Source organism: Garra rufa, chromosome 1 (genome assembly GCF_049309525.1).
Source record: "Garra rufa chromosome 1, GarRuf1.0, whole genome shotgun sequence".
NCBI lineage: Eukaryota > Metazoa > Chordata > Actinopteri > Cypriniformes > Cyprinidae > Garra > Garra rufa.
The window spans coordinates 9,049,459-9,067,150 of NC_133361.1; the positions used below are offsets into that span (position 1 = coordinate 9,049,459).

Sequence of the window (17,692 nt, forward strand, 5' to 3'; positions counted from 1 at the left end):
AATGCGCCTTCTAAGTGAGGTGCCAACCGCCATAAAACCTGAAAGAAGAAGGAAAGAAAAACAAAACCAGTTTACCAGAGCAGACGAGCATCAACGCATCAGAAAGAGCTTAAATTTGCAGACTGAGTTTATTAAAGAGAACAGAGAGAAGATGAGAGATCCAGAATCCTGCAAAATCAAACACACTGAAGTACAAACAGGTTGGTGTTTATTTTACTTTATTTATTAATAGTGCTAATGGTAAAGCTTCAAGCTGATTTTAATGAAATCAGTAGAGCTCTGCAATAATATAGCTGAAGCATCAAAAAGTAAGGCAGAGCATTTTTATTCGCCACAACAATTTTTTTTTTAACTAATAAGAGCTGCTATTTCTGTTGCATTCAAGATTAAACGAAAGTGTAACAAAAACGTCCTACTCTTTAGAGCTGAAAAAAAGGTTGAATTTTGCATAGATTTATCTGTTATAAAAATTTTAGGGGAACTTACAGTTAAAACCCAAGAACCAGATATGATGAACAAAATCCTGGAATCAGAGATTCAATCAGTCGAAGTCAGGTTTACTGAAGAAAGTAGTTTATAGTTTCATCTGCAGAAGTCAGCTTCAACACTCTTGATGGAGTTTGTAGGCCGCTCAATCATCAAACAATCTAGAAGGTTAATAATAACACGAGAAATAATAATAATAATAATTATTGTTATATCCAAGATCTCTCCAGAATTCCACTCCTTCAACATCATATAGCACTGGTGTAGAAAATCAGAATTAATGCTAACTACAATATACCAATAATCAAGAAATCTAATTTTGTCAATGTTTTGTAATGTTTCTGATGTAAGAAAAGTCACAAAATGCTTGTTCTTTAATTTGCAACTGAATCACATCAAGAGTGCCAGTCAGTTCTGTATAATAGAAGAATAATGGCACACAGTGGGAGTTCTAGCTTGTATAGAAATAAGTGTTGAATATTATTAGTAACAACAATTTTTTTTAATGCAAAACAAGTTTTATGATTACCAAACCTGCTTCTGGTGCCACCATCTCTAGAACTGCTGACACATTTTAGTCTGAAGCCCTGGTACACTTTCTATAAATAACTTTTGTAGTGAATAAAACATATTTAACAGTTCTTGCTATCGAGGATTATATAGGATTTTTTCCCATAATGTTTAAAAATAATAATTTTAAGATCAATGTACCTCATTTTATGGAAAAATTTAGGGAACATGCAATTTATTATAATGCATCAAAATATTGTATAGCAATTATCTACTTTATATTGTTATATCAGGGTTCATTTTAAGTCCACATTTGTCTTAAAATTTACTGAAAATGAACCATTTTTACTTTCATTTAGAGTTGATTGAAGAATCAAGAATCAAAAAAGAAGATCTGGGGGAAGTTGAGGAGCAAAGTCATGTCAAACCTGGAGAAAAACCTTGGAGTTGCTCTCAAACCAAACAGAGATATTTAAAGAAAAGAAAAGCCAAGAAATCATTCACCTGCCCTCAGTGTGGAAAGAGTGTCTCAAGCAAACCAAGTCTTGGGCATCACATGAGAGTTCATACTGGAGAGAAACCTTATCAGTGTTCACACTGTGACAAGAGATTCAGTCAGTCATCAAATCTGAAAACACATGAGAGGATCCACACTGGAGAGAAACCGCACATGTGTGATCAGTGCGGGAAGAGTTTCAGACTAAAAGGACTACTTGAAGCACATATAAGAGTTCATACTGGAGAGAAACCGTTTGCTTGTGATCAGTGCGGGAAGAGTTTCAAACAATTAGCACATCTTAAAGCACATATAAGTTTCCACACTGGAGAGAAACTGTATGCATGTGATCAATGCGACAAAGTGTTTTTGAGGGCTCCATACCTGAAGGATCACATGAGAGTTCATACAAAAGAGAAACCATATCCATGTCATTTGTGTGGAAAGAGATTCTCACAACTAAAACGTTTGAAAGGACATCAGAAAACACACACTGGTGTGAGAGACTACATGTGCTTTGAGTGTGAAAAGACTTTTACTACAGCGAGCCGTTTAAAAGTGCATGAGAGGATTCACTCTGAAGAGAAACCTTATAAGTGTTCACACTGTGACAAGAGATTCAATCATCCAGGATACCTGAAAAAACACGAGAGGATCCACACTGGAGAGAAACCTTATAAGTGTTCACACTGCGACAAGAGATTCAATCATTCAGGAAACCTAAAAAAACACGAGAGGATCCACACTGGAGAGAAACCGTATCACTGCACTGAATGTGGGAAGTGTTTCAATCATTCATCTTCTCTACACAGTCATACAAAAAACAATCACAGCGAGTAGATCATCTTCAAATCCAGTAGTTTCATTATGATGCCACTTCCTCACCAAACGTGACACAATAATTCATCAAGCAATAAAATATTATCTGGATAAATCTGTCCTAAAACACACATAATTCCATTGTGAGGAGGGAAAACACTAGTAACATTGACACTTGTCTGGATTACCCTTTTGGATTTATTAAAGAACTGCTCCAGTCCAAAAAGTAATAACGCTCCAAAGTAATGCATAGCCGGTACTACTTGTATTTTTTTTAAATCCCTCCGTGCCAACAAAGATTACCGTTTGGCGCCATCTTGTGACAAACACTGGACAACCACTATTAACAATGGAAAATTTCGACTTTAATCTATTTAAATTGTCTTTCTAACGTACATAGTTTGAATGTTAGTCACGTGGTACTATATTGTTTCGCGGAAGGATAAACATGTTAAATTAAAACAAATATGCCAATAAAAGATTTCAAATTCATATTCATGTCCAGTTTTTTTTTTCCTTATGTGGAAGTAGCCGTGTAATAAGCGGGATAATGTACAGGCAGCCTGTAGTTATCGCGAAATAAGCCCCTTCAGTGTGATACAAGACTGTCGGGGCTTATTTCTGCGATAACTACCGGCTACCTGTTCATTATCCCTTACATACTATTTTATGAATACTGATGCAGAAATACTTAGTCGCTCATCGAGCATTAGGTTTCAGGCATACCCAATGTTGGTTGCTTAGCTGTTTTTTTTTTTTTTTTTTTTTGTCATTTATTCACATTATGCCTCAAGCTTGAACTTTTACCTGCACTTGTTGTCAGACAGAAACAGGTTAGTTTGCTTTGAAAAAAAAAAAAAGAATGACTCCACCTGCAAACATCTTCCTGCTCTCGTTTTAGCTACATGGAAAGAAACATCTACATGATGAAATATCAAAATACAGGTATCGTATTTGATTTCAAGTAATTTGTTATACAAAACCTAATTGTGAGGTGCAGCATTAAATAATGACTCTAGCTCAGTAATGCGTGTAATAACTACGAGCAATAGTAACATCAGAGTTTCACTTTCATCATCTGTCACAGAACTGAAGAAAATCTGTAAGCGTTTAGTGTTTAGAAGCAAAAAATGTTGTCTAATGTAAAATGTTTTTGGTTTACCTTCACTTCTCTTGGTAAACACGCTGGAGCAGAAACACAACACAGAACTGCTGCATAAATTCTGAATGTAGAGATAAACGGTCAACATTTATTAACTTCTTTAAATAATTTGACTAATTGAGTTTAGTACTTTATGTAATTCAAGTCTCATTTCTATCATATGTAAGAGTGTTATCATCAGTGTGTGTTTATTTAGTGGGAATCAAACCTGTGAGTTTGCAGTAAAGAGTTGAGACTCCCAGTCCAATCTACTGTAGTTAAACCGAAAACTTAACAAAAAAAAAAAAAAAAAAAAAAAACACAGGCATTTTATAGAGCTTTACATAGTATGGACAAATGAGCAGACATTGTGCTACTATTTGAAAAGCACTAAAATCTCCTACTTAGATTAGCTGAAGACTAAAGAAAGAAGAGAATATCAACCACCAATGCCATGGGAAAAATCACAGTTAAATCATGTTTGACAGCATCTGCATCTGAGAATATTAATTCCTTTATTGCATACTCTTTCTTTTCATCTCCTTGGGCTGGCTCTGGCTCTTTATCGCATTCACTTCAACTCTGCTTCAGTGTTACTCTTACACTCTGAATATTCACTGAGCAGTTTAGAATTATCTCTTGGGATTTTGCTGTGAACTGTTGTAGTACTTGTTGTAAAAGCACAAATATTTTTCTTCTTGTCCAACAGAAGGGAATCAGTGACAGAAGATGGCGTCTGATGAACTGCTTCTAGAGACACTGGAGAATCTAAGCTCTAAAAAAATTAAGCAGTTTAAATGGTACCTAAAGCGTGATGGTCTTGCTTCAGTTGCTGATCTGGAGAAGGCAGAAGAAGCCACTGACATAGTGGATCTGATGGTGGCACGTTGTGGACCAGAAGGAGCTGTGAAGACCACACTGGACATCCTGAGGAGGATGAAAGAAAACCATCTATCGAAACAGTTAGAGGACAAACATAAAGGTAATTGAACCTTTATTGAACCTCGCACACAGGCTCACCGGTGTCTTCAGAAAAAACAGTGTATGGTGGGCAGCATTCTTTTAATATAGTAAATATAGGAGGAATCTATCAGTCATTTATAAGTGCCAAACCTCCTGCTGCCAGCTGGTGGCACTATTCAGTAACTGATTATTGGTATGTAGATGTGTTCAGGCCAGCATTTTTAACAAACATATGAAGTTTGGTGCAGATTTAACTATGTTTGAGTTAGTGAAAGATATGATATATCCTGCTGCCAACACGTGATTATATCTGAATATTGGCATTTTATCAGGCCAGGACTCTTACCAAACCTGTGAAATGTGTTATATATCAGACATTGTATCTTTAAGTTAGTGTAAAACAAGTCATTGCCTGTTGCTAACAGGAAATGATATGATTATGAGAGAATATTGGCCTTCAGATGTGTTTAGGCCAGGACTCTTATCGAACGTCTGAACTTTAAGGCAGATCGGACATTTTATGGCTGAGTTATAACAACTTCTATGTCCATGGGGAAAACATCAAACTTTGTCAGGCCGCCACGGACACGCCCTTTAACGAAAACTCAAGATCTTTGCAATTTAACATCGCAAAGGCCTTTAGATTAGACTGACCAAATATAATGTTGATATCATTCATTCTCTAGGAGGGGTTTGTTACAGCGTAAAACATGTAACTTCTTGTTACCAGCAGGAATATGGGCATGTAGACGCCACAGACACAACCTCCAACGATAACTCTAGATCTTCGCAATTTAACGTCATGGGCCTTTAGATTAGACTGACCAAATATAATGTTGATATCATTAAATCTCTAGGAGGGGTTTGTTACAGCGTAAAACATGTAACTTCTTGTTACCAGCAGGAATATGGGCATGTAGACGCCACAGACACACCCTCCAACGATAACTCTAGATCTTCGCAATTTAACTTCATGGGCCTTTAGATTAGACTGACCGAATTTGATTAAATTTGATTAGATCTCTAGGAGGAGTTCGTTCAAGTTAGGGCCCTAATTGCAACTTCGAGCCGACAATGACATTACAGCAACTACAGTGCAAACAGACAGTGCACAAATTCTGACCAGTATTTAAACACACAGCCAGTGAATTATCAGCCTAAAATGACTGGTACTGCACTTACAGGTTTAGTTAGTCTCACAAGAGTTAAGTCTATGCTCAAAATGACAATATGACACACTTCTAGCGCTACACTCTAAAAAATAAAGGTGCTTCGTGAAGAAGATTTTTTCCATAAAGAACCTTTAACATCTGAAGAACCTTTCTGTTTCACAAAAGGTTCTTTGAGGCAAAAGAAGGTTCTTCAGATTATAAAGAGGTAAGAAAGAGATGGTTCTTTGTGGATCTGACGACGGTTCTTCTATGGTATCACTGTGAAGAACTTTTCAAAGCACCTTTATTTTTAAGAGTGTATGAAGCAATGTATTATTAATATTGTTTTTTTTATCAGATTTTATTAATGTTTTCTTTCTTCTCACAGATCAACAAAGACATTTAGAGACAGCAAAGAAACATGGTGAAAAACCAGGTGAATCAACATTAGCATAACAGAAAGACTTAAGGCCCATTCACACCAAGAACGATAACTATAAAGATAACTATTAGCGTCCACACCAGTTTATTCTAAGCACACACTTGTTTGCTGCTTTAAATTTGAGCTTGTTACAGCAGGATTGATTCTGATCGTCAATGTTCTTATCATTCATCAGCTAAAAAAAATATTTTGAAAGTTATTCCAATGATATTGTTTCTCTGTCCCTTCATCGTCATAATTGTGTGTGCTATTCTTTAATATTGAGAACGCATTTTAGAACTATATCTTTATCGTTATCTTTGTTGGTGTGAACAGGCCTTTAAAGCTGATTTGATTAACTCGTGTCCATTTATTAGCAAAGGTGAGCTGAACATGAAGAGAAGCAAAGGCAGAAAGCCTAATGAACAAAGAAAACAAAATTAAACCATCTTAACGGTTAAGCTCAACTCAATATCTTGTTGAAACATTCTGCTCTAATGTCTGTTTTTGGTGGAAACTGGACAATTATGTTAGGATTTTGTTAGGTGATGTTATCGCCAAACTGCATTGGTAAGAATTGCCAAAATAAAATGTATGATGTTATATGTGCATATATTATATAATCATACACTCTTAAAAATAAAGGTGCTTCACGATGCTAAAGAGAACCATTTTTGTTTAAATGGTTTAATAAAGAATGTTTTGTTTCACAAAGGTTATTTGTGGTGAAATAAGGTTCTTCAGATTATCAAAAGGTAGGAAAGAAATGCTTTTTTTTTGTCTGAATTGTTCTTTGTGGAACCAAAGTTGGTTCTTCTACGGCATCACTGTGGAGAACCCTTTAAAGCACCTTTATTTTTAAGAGTGAAGGGGTTACAAGTTATACTGTTTGTAGTAATAAATTGACATTTCTAATTTTCTTCTTCTTTAGCTGTCATTTTTGGCAAGGTCATCTGTCAGAAACTTAAAGAGCCCATTGAACAGAGTGTCTACAAGAAGACTGCCAGACATCTGGCATATGAAATGAAATCAAGCTGTGAATCACTGAATGGAAACAGATCAAATCTGGAGAAACACATCCTGAAGACACTGGCAGAACAAGAGGATTTTGACAAATACATGAACTACATCCATAATCCCGGAGATCACTTCAAGAGTTTCATCAGAGGTGAAGTCAGTCGGTACATCACTGATCAGTTCATTATCAGTGTTTTACCCAAGATGAAGGAGAACATTAAACTCAAGCAGCTGGAGATCATGGAGGCAGCTCATAAATCTACTGAACATGTTCAAGTCAACAGAGGAGATGTTGGTTTGTGGTTGAAGAGATTCACACAGCAGCTCTTAGATGTGCAAATCGTCTCTGAAAAAGACCTCAGTGGAGTCAAACATGATGATGTTGAGGATTTTAACCTCCTGGAATATGAGATAAAGACAGAACTTCCAGCTATAATGTCTGACATCAGCAGTGAATTCAACACAAAGTCATTTTTAAAGTTGGACTATAAGTTCAGAGATGAGCTTCTGATTGATCACTTCTGTCAGTGCTGTTGGGTTCAGTGTCCGTTCTGTAAAGCCGTCTGCACAAACACTATAGAAAACCATGATGGAGATCACAGTGTTCCTTTCCACAGAGTGAGAGGAATTAATGGGTTGTTTTACAATGGAACAACAAACTTGTCTATTAGCATCTGCACATCAGACGTAGCAAGTGATCAATCTTTTTATCCCAATGGATCAGATGTTAAAGTCCTCTATAAAGAATACAGAAGCGCAGGAGGAATTTATGCAAACTGGAGCATCACCCCTGATCTCTCTGAATTGCCCTACTGGAAATGGTTTGTGTGCAGATTCCAGAAACATCTGGAAAAATACTACAATAAAACATTTGAAGGGAGAGGAAAGATACCAGATGAATGGAGAAAATACTCAAAACGGGAAGCTATTGAATGTATGGATCAATACATCTGAAGACGACGAAGACCGAGCCTTGTGTCTCCTTCCAGATTCAGATCACAGTCAGAAATGAGTTTGATTGAGACTCTGAGCTCATCTTCACCTCAGAAAATCAGAGCTTCATCAAATACAGACAAGGATTTAAGACAAGATTCATATTCTTAAGACATGCATGATGGATAAAGCTTAAAATGTTCGATGTATATTAAAGTTTATTACTAATCATATTACCTGTTTGTGATGATTTACAAACCAGCTTGGTCTCCTTATTTAAATAAAGCTGCTATTTAAAGGGAGCATCTATTCAGCTTGTAGTGGTATTTGGCAGTTAGGAGAGAGTCATTACTATGATTGACAGTAATAACCAGATGAAACATCTGACAAGCTTTTGTAAAAAAAAAAAAAAGCTCTTCAGACTAAATTTAGAGTAACAAAACTACAGCAGTAACAAGGTTGTGTTGGTTGAATATAGGCTATTTAATAGCTTTCACAGTTCAAGATAAAGCTTGAAAGATGTAGTTATTAAATTAAAATATTTCAAATTCATATTGATTCACATCGAGTGCATTTTGTATACCATTATTATTTAACTTATTTAATTTGTAGTGAACTATATATTTAAGTATTTGAATAATTCATCCCTATAAGCTGCTTGTGTCTGAGCTTATTTATTTATTTTATTAAGACTTTCTGCACTTGCTATACTAGATACTTCAATGTGGTAACCAATGCGACCAATGATTGATCCTCTGCTGCCATCTTCTGGTTATATGGGTAATTTCATATTATTTTCATCTTTAAAAATTTGTTGTTTTCCGTGAAAAGACATTTTTTTTAATGATTTTATAAATGTGTTCATGACTATGAAGGCAAGTTACTGATCAAGAATATGATAAAGTTGTCCTTGAAGAGAAGTATCGCTAGCTAGCTAACATTAGCCTAAACACATTGATGTACTCTGCAGAAGAGGACTGTGGCAAGGGGGTCCTTTTAGAGTGATAGCCCCTGATATTCCCTGATTTTATTACATTTTAAGTAATGTCTGACGGGGTTGAGTGTTGCCTTTGATAAAACAAGGTCTTTTTCATCATTAAAATTTTTTTAATCCATTTTATAGCATATGAATGAACAAACCCTTCTCTGTGGACACACAGTTTTAGATGTAGTGAGAAGACAATGTGTCATATATTTCACATAATAATGAGCAAATTAAATTGAAGGGGATAATTGTGTTAAATACATTATATTATTAATCCCTATAGCATTTACAATTGAAAATATGTTTTATTTTTAAAACTAATAGCAGTTATAATTGGTGGACATGTTTTGTCCCATGTCTCAAGAATGACTGTTATTTATTTATTTATTTTGATTGTTCCTTGTAGGAATTTATAACTTCCCCGTTTTTGTATGTTTTTACAAGTTTTGTAATAAAAAAAGTTGTAGCCGAGAAGAAAACTTCATCATCGATGAATACATTTTTCAATCCCAGGAGTCCACAGGAAATCAATACGTCATCATCGAACGTGATTGAGAACCGCAACCAGGGTGTTTATCAACGTGAGTAGCAAACCAAAACACGGTTCCCTGTGTTAAAATCGTATTTGTTGAGCTACTCTACAATAAATTGTTGCTTTGCATAAGGTGTAGTTGTGCATGCACATGAAGCGTGTTTTGTTGTTCTTTATTGAAATCAGCAGATTGTTTAATGCCGCGATTGAGACTCATCTAGCGATATTATTATGTGTGTTTACAACATTATATAGTTGATTTGTCACTGTTAGGTTTGCTATGATGCCCATCCTAGCTGATGCAAGTAATGTTATTTACTGTAGCTTTTGTTAATGTTACATCTATATTTCACGGATAATGGCTCGCTGTTTACCATTTCAGTCGCGTTTAATCTAGTATAGGCTAATGTCGCCATCCTGTGGGCTGTCACAGATTTTATATTCAAAAGGATTGCTATTGTAATTGTTTGTAAATGTTATTTTAATTATTACTCATGTATTATTCTGTCCAGAATAATACATGTTAAATAGAAGCATCCGTGTTGTCTATTTAAAATCCTTTAATGCACGGCAAGCCATTAATTATCCCTTGCATATTTGTTTGTATGTTTAATGTATCATAACAGATACCTGTTGATTCTATGCATTTATTATTCTAATGGTATCCGTTAACGGGTAATGTACAGATAACGAGCAGTTATCAGTCAGTAAAATGAACCGAAACAATGTTTGTTCCCTGTTAAAAAAAACATGATTGGCTGGTTAGGTATGTTTTGGTGCTGGGATGCTGGTTTTAGCTGGTTTATGCTGGTCCTTACTGGACAAGGACCAGCATAAACCAGCATCCCAGCACCAAAACATACCTAACCAGCATATGTGTTTTTTTCAACAGGGTTATTAATTGGCATTTTTAGTCACATTTTGAGTTCTACTCTGTCTCTGTTCACTATCTCAATCTCATTTCCGTTTTGTTGCAGAATCAGTGAAAGTGTTGAAAGCAGATTTCCATTAAAGCAGCAGAGATTGAGAGACAGACAGGAGAGCAGATGCCGAAACTGTTATCATCAATCTGCACCAGATCTTGTCCGAATGGATTGACTGACATTAATTTTAGTGATTTCCTGCTGGATCTTTACTCACTTGTGGAGTACTATGAGATCAGCAGGAGTGACATTGCAGAGATCCTGCCAGTTTTCCACTCAACACCTTATAGCTGGTTTATAGATCTCTCACAGCGAAGAAGCGCTGCCCTCCTGGAAGTGCTGAAGCTCCAAACAAAGAAGAAATGGGTGGAGCTGAGAGGATGTTTAGAGGAAGAGTGTGACGTGATGAGTTTCCTTCAGTGTCTGCAACACATCTCAGATCTGAGGTTGGTCTTCATTTCGTGACACTCTTGTCTTTGTTTAAACATGGCTTTCGAGTCCCCAGGCTGTTCATTTACCTCAGAATCAGAACCTCTCTCACAGGTTCACCTCACAGAACCTGTCCTCCCTCAGTTTTTGCATTAATTCAAACTCGCTTCAGTTCTTAATGAGTCTTTTAGAATTTGCTCAGAAAATGCAATTTATTGTTAGTTTCTTTTTTTTTACAGTTGTAATGGGTCATGCTAAGTTATGTAGTGATTTTAATGAAGTATTTATTTTTTTTTTTTTTCCCCAGATGTTCTGAGGAGTGCTTGTTAACTCTAATTAAAGCGGTCCAGTTGAGAAAGAATCCAGAGCTGGTGACTTCACTCTTTGAGGCTATTGACTTCTCCCTCAGTTTGGAAAGTCATTTACCCAATAAAACCTGCAGCTCTGTGGGGAGATTCTTGCGTTTCTCTTCTGACAGACTCGACCTCACTCTAAAACCTAAAGCTATCTCTGTCAGAGGAACAAGGCTTCTATTCAGACACCTCACAAACATACCCACACTCAGGTACAAACAGCATTATAAATTAACTTTAAGGCACAAATATGTATGTCTCATTGCTAGCTCGTTTATTCAAAACAATAACGAAGATGTAGCTGAATGGTACATCCAGTTATTTTTGGCGACGGAACTCTTAACCATTGATTAACAGTGAAACTGTGACTTGCTAGATTCTATTAGAGATTGTTGGCTATTTTTGTTTGCTTGTTTCATTTCATCAAACAGTGTTTTGTTTTTTCAGCCTGAGTGGTTATATGGTGGTGAGAGCAGCGCAGGCATTGAGGTCTATGAAGGTTCGAGCTCCCATCACTGTGAATGAGCTCACACTTGATCTGAATGGGGAACAGCTGTCAAAGAGAAATCAGTCCAGAGTCCTGAGCAGCTTAGCCATTCTTCTGAGACTCTGGACTGTCCAGTGTTTGGACCTCTATGAATACAAGTTTCAGTCTGTTTCTGCGTCTGTCCTACTGTGTCACCAGGGACCAGTGACCCTCAGGTCTGACTCTAGGACACTTTTCAAGTGTTTGAACTTATATCTACAATAACAATATAGAAATATAATGAGCTCTTTGTGTATGTGTGTCTCTGTGTGTGTGTAGCCTGTCTAATGAGACTTTCCAGAAGATGATTGAATGTGTCTATGAAGCTCAGGAAGAGGAACTGACTAAATCCTTTCTGCAGAAAGTGGGCGATTGTCTGACTTTCTGTTCCTTGAGATGGGAAGAGTTTCATTATTTCCTGCAGCACAGCATTAAAAAATTGACTGTGAACCTCAGATATGGTCACATTCAAGTAAACATCAGAGAAATTCTGCCATTCCTGAGCCGGATTAAGTTTGAATGGTAAACAAGTAGTTATTTCTTTGAGAAAATCTGCGTGTAAAATGTATTGGTTTTAATTTTTGTGCATAAAAATATAAACCCAACAGTATAACAATTACAGCAATTTAATAACGATAAATATGATGTGTCTGTACAGGATGAGCTCCAGCTTCATGATGAGTATAATCAGAGAGATCTATGAGTCCGGCTCTGCTGGTTTTGTGTCTGGTCTGTTGAGGTCAGTGAAGAACTACATTAATCTGCAGTGCAGAGATCTGGACTCTGTTGACTGTGCCGCTCTGCGCTTCACACTGCAGCACTGCACTGCAGCTTCACTCAATCTGCTCTGGTCCTCGATACCAGAGGAAGAGCTGGAGAGCATTCTGCCTCTCTTCACACATGTGTCCCACCTCAGGTCTCACAGCTTTTCTCTTTAACTCTATTTCTCTGTCTCAGGCCTGCTTGTGTGTTTCATTCAGATAACATCTTAAAAGTACTGAAACATGTATTTATGAAAGGAACCACACCCAGAATCACTGAGAGGATCCGGAATAACAGAGAATAATCCTTAAAGGAACACTCCACTTTTTTTGGAAATAGGCTTATTTTCCAACTCCCCCCGAGTTAATGAGTTGAGTTTTACCGTTTTAAATCCATTCAGCCATTCTCTTGTTCTGGCAATATCACTTTTAGCATAGCTTAGCATGGATCTTTGAAGCCTATTAGACCAATAGCATCGCGTTCAAAAATGACCTACGAGTTTCGATATTTGTCCTATTTGAAACTTGACTCTTCTGTAGTTATATTGTGTACTAAGACCAGCAGAAAATGTAAAGATGTGATTTTCTAGGCCGATAAGATTAGGAACTACGCTTCCATTCCGGCGTAATAGTCAAGGAAGTTTGCTGCCGTAATATGGCCGAAGCAGTCGCAGTAATATCACGCAGCTCAACGTGACCAACTGCTTGCACAGGGAGCGCTCCTCATTGGAAGTTACCTAGCTGGGAACTAATTTCAGGCTCTGCGTGATATTACTGCGCCTGCTGCATCCATATCACGGCAGCAAACTTCCTTGACTATTACGCCGGAATGGGAGTGTAGTTCCTAATCTTATCGGCCTAGAAAATCGCAGCTTTACATTTTCCACCGGTCTTAGTACACGATATAACTACAGAAGAGTCAAGTTTTAAATAGGACGAATATTGAAACTTGTTGGTCATTTTTGAATGCGATACTATATTGGTCTCGTAGGATTCAATGATCTATGCTAAAAAATAAAAATAGTGGAGTGTTCCTTTAAGATTTATATTCATACTAAGGGCCAGTTTTACTAAAAAAGTACTGTCAGGTTCTACTAAAGTGACTAACGTAAGTAGTTTTTGCACCTGTAGGAGTTTCCCTTTCAGATGCCAAATTTTTGGGACTTTGGTATTCAAGTGACTCGCGCAATAAGATTTACTATCGTTTGCGCTTAAATTACTGGTATTTGCAGCATTATTTAAAGCCCCCAAAAATCTTAATTAGTTTTGTGCTTGAAATGGCTGCAATTGTTGCTGCTAGAGAACAGAGAGAAGCGTAGAAGGGAGAGGACTTTTTTCAGATGTAATGTTTTTAGGAATGCCAGAAGAAAAACATTATCCTTGGTGAAACTGTTATTTTTAATTTGCTTTAGCAAATAAAAGATGTCTTGGAACCCTCAACTAGCAATGCCAGGTCTATCAAAAAAACTTGCAACCCTTCTTTTTTTGGCCTCCAAGTTCTTTTTTAAAGTACTGCACTGTTAGTAATTCACCCACAGGAATTTCAACTCCCATCTGCGCTGTTTTGGCATTGCACTCTAATGGTGCGTTCACACCAGATGCAAATGAAGCTTCCATAGCCCATAAAGCGCAGCAACCCTCTCAACAAAATCCAAAATGCATGATTTATTCGTGTAAGTCGCGTCTGGTGTGAACGCCCCATTACTCTAATTTGCCCTGTTTAGTAAAACTGGCCCTAAATGTTTCAGATTTTCTAAAGCTATATTTAGTCTGTTCCTGATGTTTCCAGATTGTGTCCTGATGTAGTTGTTGTCTGTGTTCAGTGTTGACAGGCGGCTGTTGCTGAAGATGCTTCACTGCTGCAGTGTCTCTGTTGTCCAGCAGGAGGCAGCATCAGTTCTGCTCTCTGTCCTTCAGCACAAGCTGGACTTGTCCTGCCGATCTGCTCTGGATCTGACCACAAACAGAGACTCAGAGCCTCTACATCTGACCACTGACGACTGCCGTGCGATGTCCAGAGTCATTCAGAGAGCTCATTCAGACACAAAGACACAGCTGATTCTGCAGGACTGTGAGATTCCTACAGCTGGAATGAATGAGCTGTTTCCAGTGTTACACTCTGTTCGACTCTGGTGAGAAACATCAACAGATCACATTCACACACAGATCCAGTATAAATAAAGCATCACTTGTTCTCTGTCTTTCAGCTATGATAAATCCCTACTTCTTCAGTTTGTGGCTCATGTGAGGCCTGAGGAAGCCCAGTCTCTTTCTGGAGCTCTGGGTGAAGAGCTGGATCTCAGTCAGACTCAGCTGGATCCGCAGGTCTGTAGAGGTCTGGACCTGATTCTGGAATATTCTGAAGGACTGACAGAACTGGATCTGAGTTATTGCCGTCTCACCGATCACAGTCTGGATCTGCTGCTCCCAAACCTCCACAAAGTGCAAAACATCGAGTGAGTGACTGAAAACACTTAAAAGTATTCATTTATGAAATATAATGCAATAATTGTTACATTTAATTATTTTATTACAGTTTTAGTGGCAATTGCATCACTGACGCTGGGGCTGAGAAAATCCACAGTATCGTCACTCTCAACAGCAACATACAGACAGTGTGGTGGGTGTTACAAAGTGACCCAAAGTTATTTGAACTGTTATTGAAATGGCAATATTTGGGTTAAAATGCTTTAGGTTTGAATAGAGAGCATGCTGTTTATCAAACATTTTTTATTCATGAAAAAAATACAGTATCTCACAAAAGTTAGTACACCCCTCAGATTTCAGCAACCATTTTAGTATATCTTCTCAAGGCACAATACTATAGAAATGAAACTTGGGATATATTTTAGAGTAGTCCGTGTGCAGCTTGTATAGCAGTATAGATTACTCAACATACAGCCATTATTGTCAAAATAGCTGGCAATGAAAATTAGTACATCCTAAGTGAACTTGTCCAAAGTGTCAATATTTTGTGTTAGCTCCACTGTTATCTGGCACTGCCTTAATCATCCTGGGCATGGAATTGACCAGAGCTGCACAGATTGTTGCTGGGATCCTCTTCCACTCCTCACAGAGCTGCTGGACTTTAGACACATGGTGCTTCTCCACCTTACGCTTGAGGATGCCCCACAGGTGCTTAATAGGGTTCAGGTCTGGAGACATACTTGGCCACCCCATCACCTTCACCTTCAGCTTCCTCAGCAAGGCAGTTGTCATCTTGGTGGTGTGTTTGGGATCATTATCATGTTGGAAAACCGCTGTTCTGCCTAGTTTCTGGAGGGAAGGCATCATGTTCTGCTTCAGAATGTACAGTACATAATGGAATCCATGTTTCTCTCAATGAACTGCAGCTCTCCAAACCAGCAGCACTCATGCAGCCCCAGACCATGCTACCACCATCATGCTTGACTGTAGGCAAGACTAAATGGGGTAGTTCACCCAAAAATGAAAATTAGATGTTATCTGCTTACCCCCAGGGCATCCAAGAATGTAGATGACATTGTTTCTTCAGTAGAACACAAACGAAGATTTTTAACGAAAACCGGTGCAGTCTGTCAGCCGTATAATGGGAGTCCATGGGCACCAGACCTTTAAAAGTAAACAAAAACATGCACAGACAAATCCAAATTACACCCTGCGACTCGTGACGATACATTGATGCCCTAAGACACGAAACGATTGGTTTTTGTGAAAAACTGAACAGTGTTTATATCATTTTTTTACATTTGATACACAGCCACGTCCATCTGTCCTCATCTGGCTCATTACATGTGAACACGCTCTGGCGTAGAATACGCAAACGACGTAAGGGGAAATCGGTGAAAAGTCCCGGATGAGTTTGCACAAATAAACATAATCTTTTAGCTTTAAATCGGTTTCAACAATCAGGATAAGGGCAAGTAATTGCCATTTTGAATAGCCGATATACCCACAATCTCTGTGCTCTGTGTAAACAATGAGTGTCGTATACATGCGACAGATCACTTCCGGTGTTTGCATATTCTACGCCAGAGCGTGTACAGATGTAACGCGCCTGATGCTGAACTCGTGCTCATGACAGATGGACGTGGCTGTGTATCAAAGGCAAAAAATTATATAAATACTGTTCAGTTTCTTTGAAAAAACGATCGTTTTTTGTCTTAGGATATCAATGTATCGCCACAAGCCACAGGGTGTAATTTGGATTTATCTGTGCCTTTATTTTATTTATTTTTTACTTTTAAATGTATAATGCCCATCCACTACCATTATATGACTGACAGACTGCACCGGTTTTCGTTAAACATCTTTGTTTGTGTTCTGCTGAGAAAACAAAGTTACCGACATCTTGGATGCCCTGGGGGTAAGCAGATAAACATCCAATTTAAATTTTTGGGTGAACTATCCCTTTAATTTTCTTGGTACACCTCACCAGGGCATCGCCACACATGCTGGACACCATCTGAGCCAAACAAGTTTATCTTATAGTCTCATCAGACCACAGAATATGGTTCCAGTAATTCATGCTCTTGGATTGGTTGTCTTCAGCAAACTGTTTGTGGGCTTTCTTGTACGCCTTCTTTAGATGGAATGACGCCTGTGCCTATGGGGTATGGTCTGAGCACTGACAAGATGACCTTCTACTTCTGCAACCTTTAAAGCAATGCTAGCAGCATCTGTTTTTTGTTTTTTTGAAGCCAGTTTCTGCACCTGATGCACAGAACGAGTACTCAACTTCGCTGATCAACCTTTGCAATGGAACCCATCTTGGAAAACCTCTATTTGACCCTCACCACTGTAGCGTAACTCGGTTTCAGGGTGTTACTGAACCTCTAATAGCCTTGACTGTCTTTGTAGAGAGCAACAATTATAATTCTCAAATCCTCAGAGAGTTCTTTGCCAATGAGATGCCATGTTGAACATCCAGTGGTCAGTATGAGAGAATTGCACATAAAGCGTCAAATCTTAACTGCTTTAATACAATAAACACAACTTTGTATGGTCCTGTCAAGCAGACAAAAACATACACATGATTAATGATTAATGTGGCTTTGCATTGAACAACATATTGCTGTCACTTAAGGTGTAATCAGTTATTTTGCCAGCTATTTTGACAATAATGGCTGTATGTTGAGTTACTTTCAGGGGACAGTAAATCCATACTGCTATACAAGCTGCACATTGACTACTCTAAAATATATCCAAGTTTAATTTCTGTAGTATTATCCCTTGAGAAGATATATTAAAGTGGTTGCTGAAAAGTG

The 17,692-nt window shown here is 37.8% G+C and overlaps 1 protein-coding gene across 1 annotated transcript in view; it reads left to right on the plus strand.

Annotated features, from left to right (window-relative positions):
• Positions 1 to 17,692, plus strand: part of LOC141343239 (uncharacterized) — a 65,087-nt gene that overhangs the window by 37,876 nt on the left and 9,519 nt on the right. Inside the window, exons 9-11 of the mRNA XM_073847867.1 lie at positions 16 to 200; positions 1,356 to 1,802; positions 2,139 to 2,306. Coding sequence (XP_073703968.1) covers positions 16 to 200; positions 1,356 to 1,802; positions 2,139 to 2,306 — 800 coding nt within the window. The remainder of the gene's footprint in view (positions 1 to 15; positions 201 to 1,355; positions 1,803 to 2,138; positions 2,307 to 17,692) is intronic.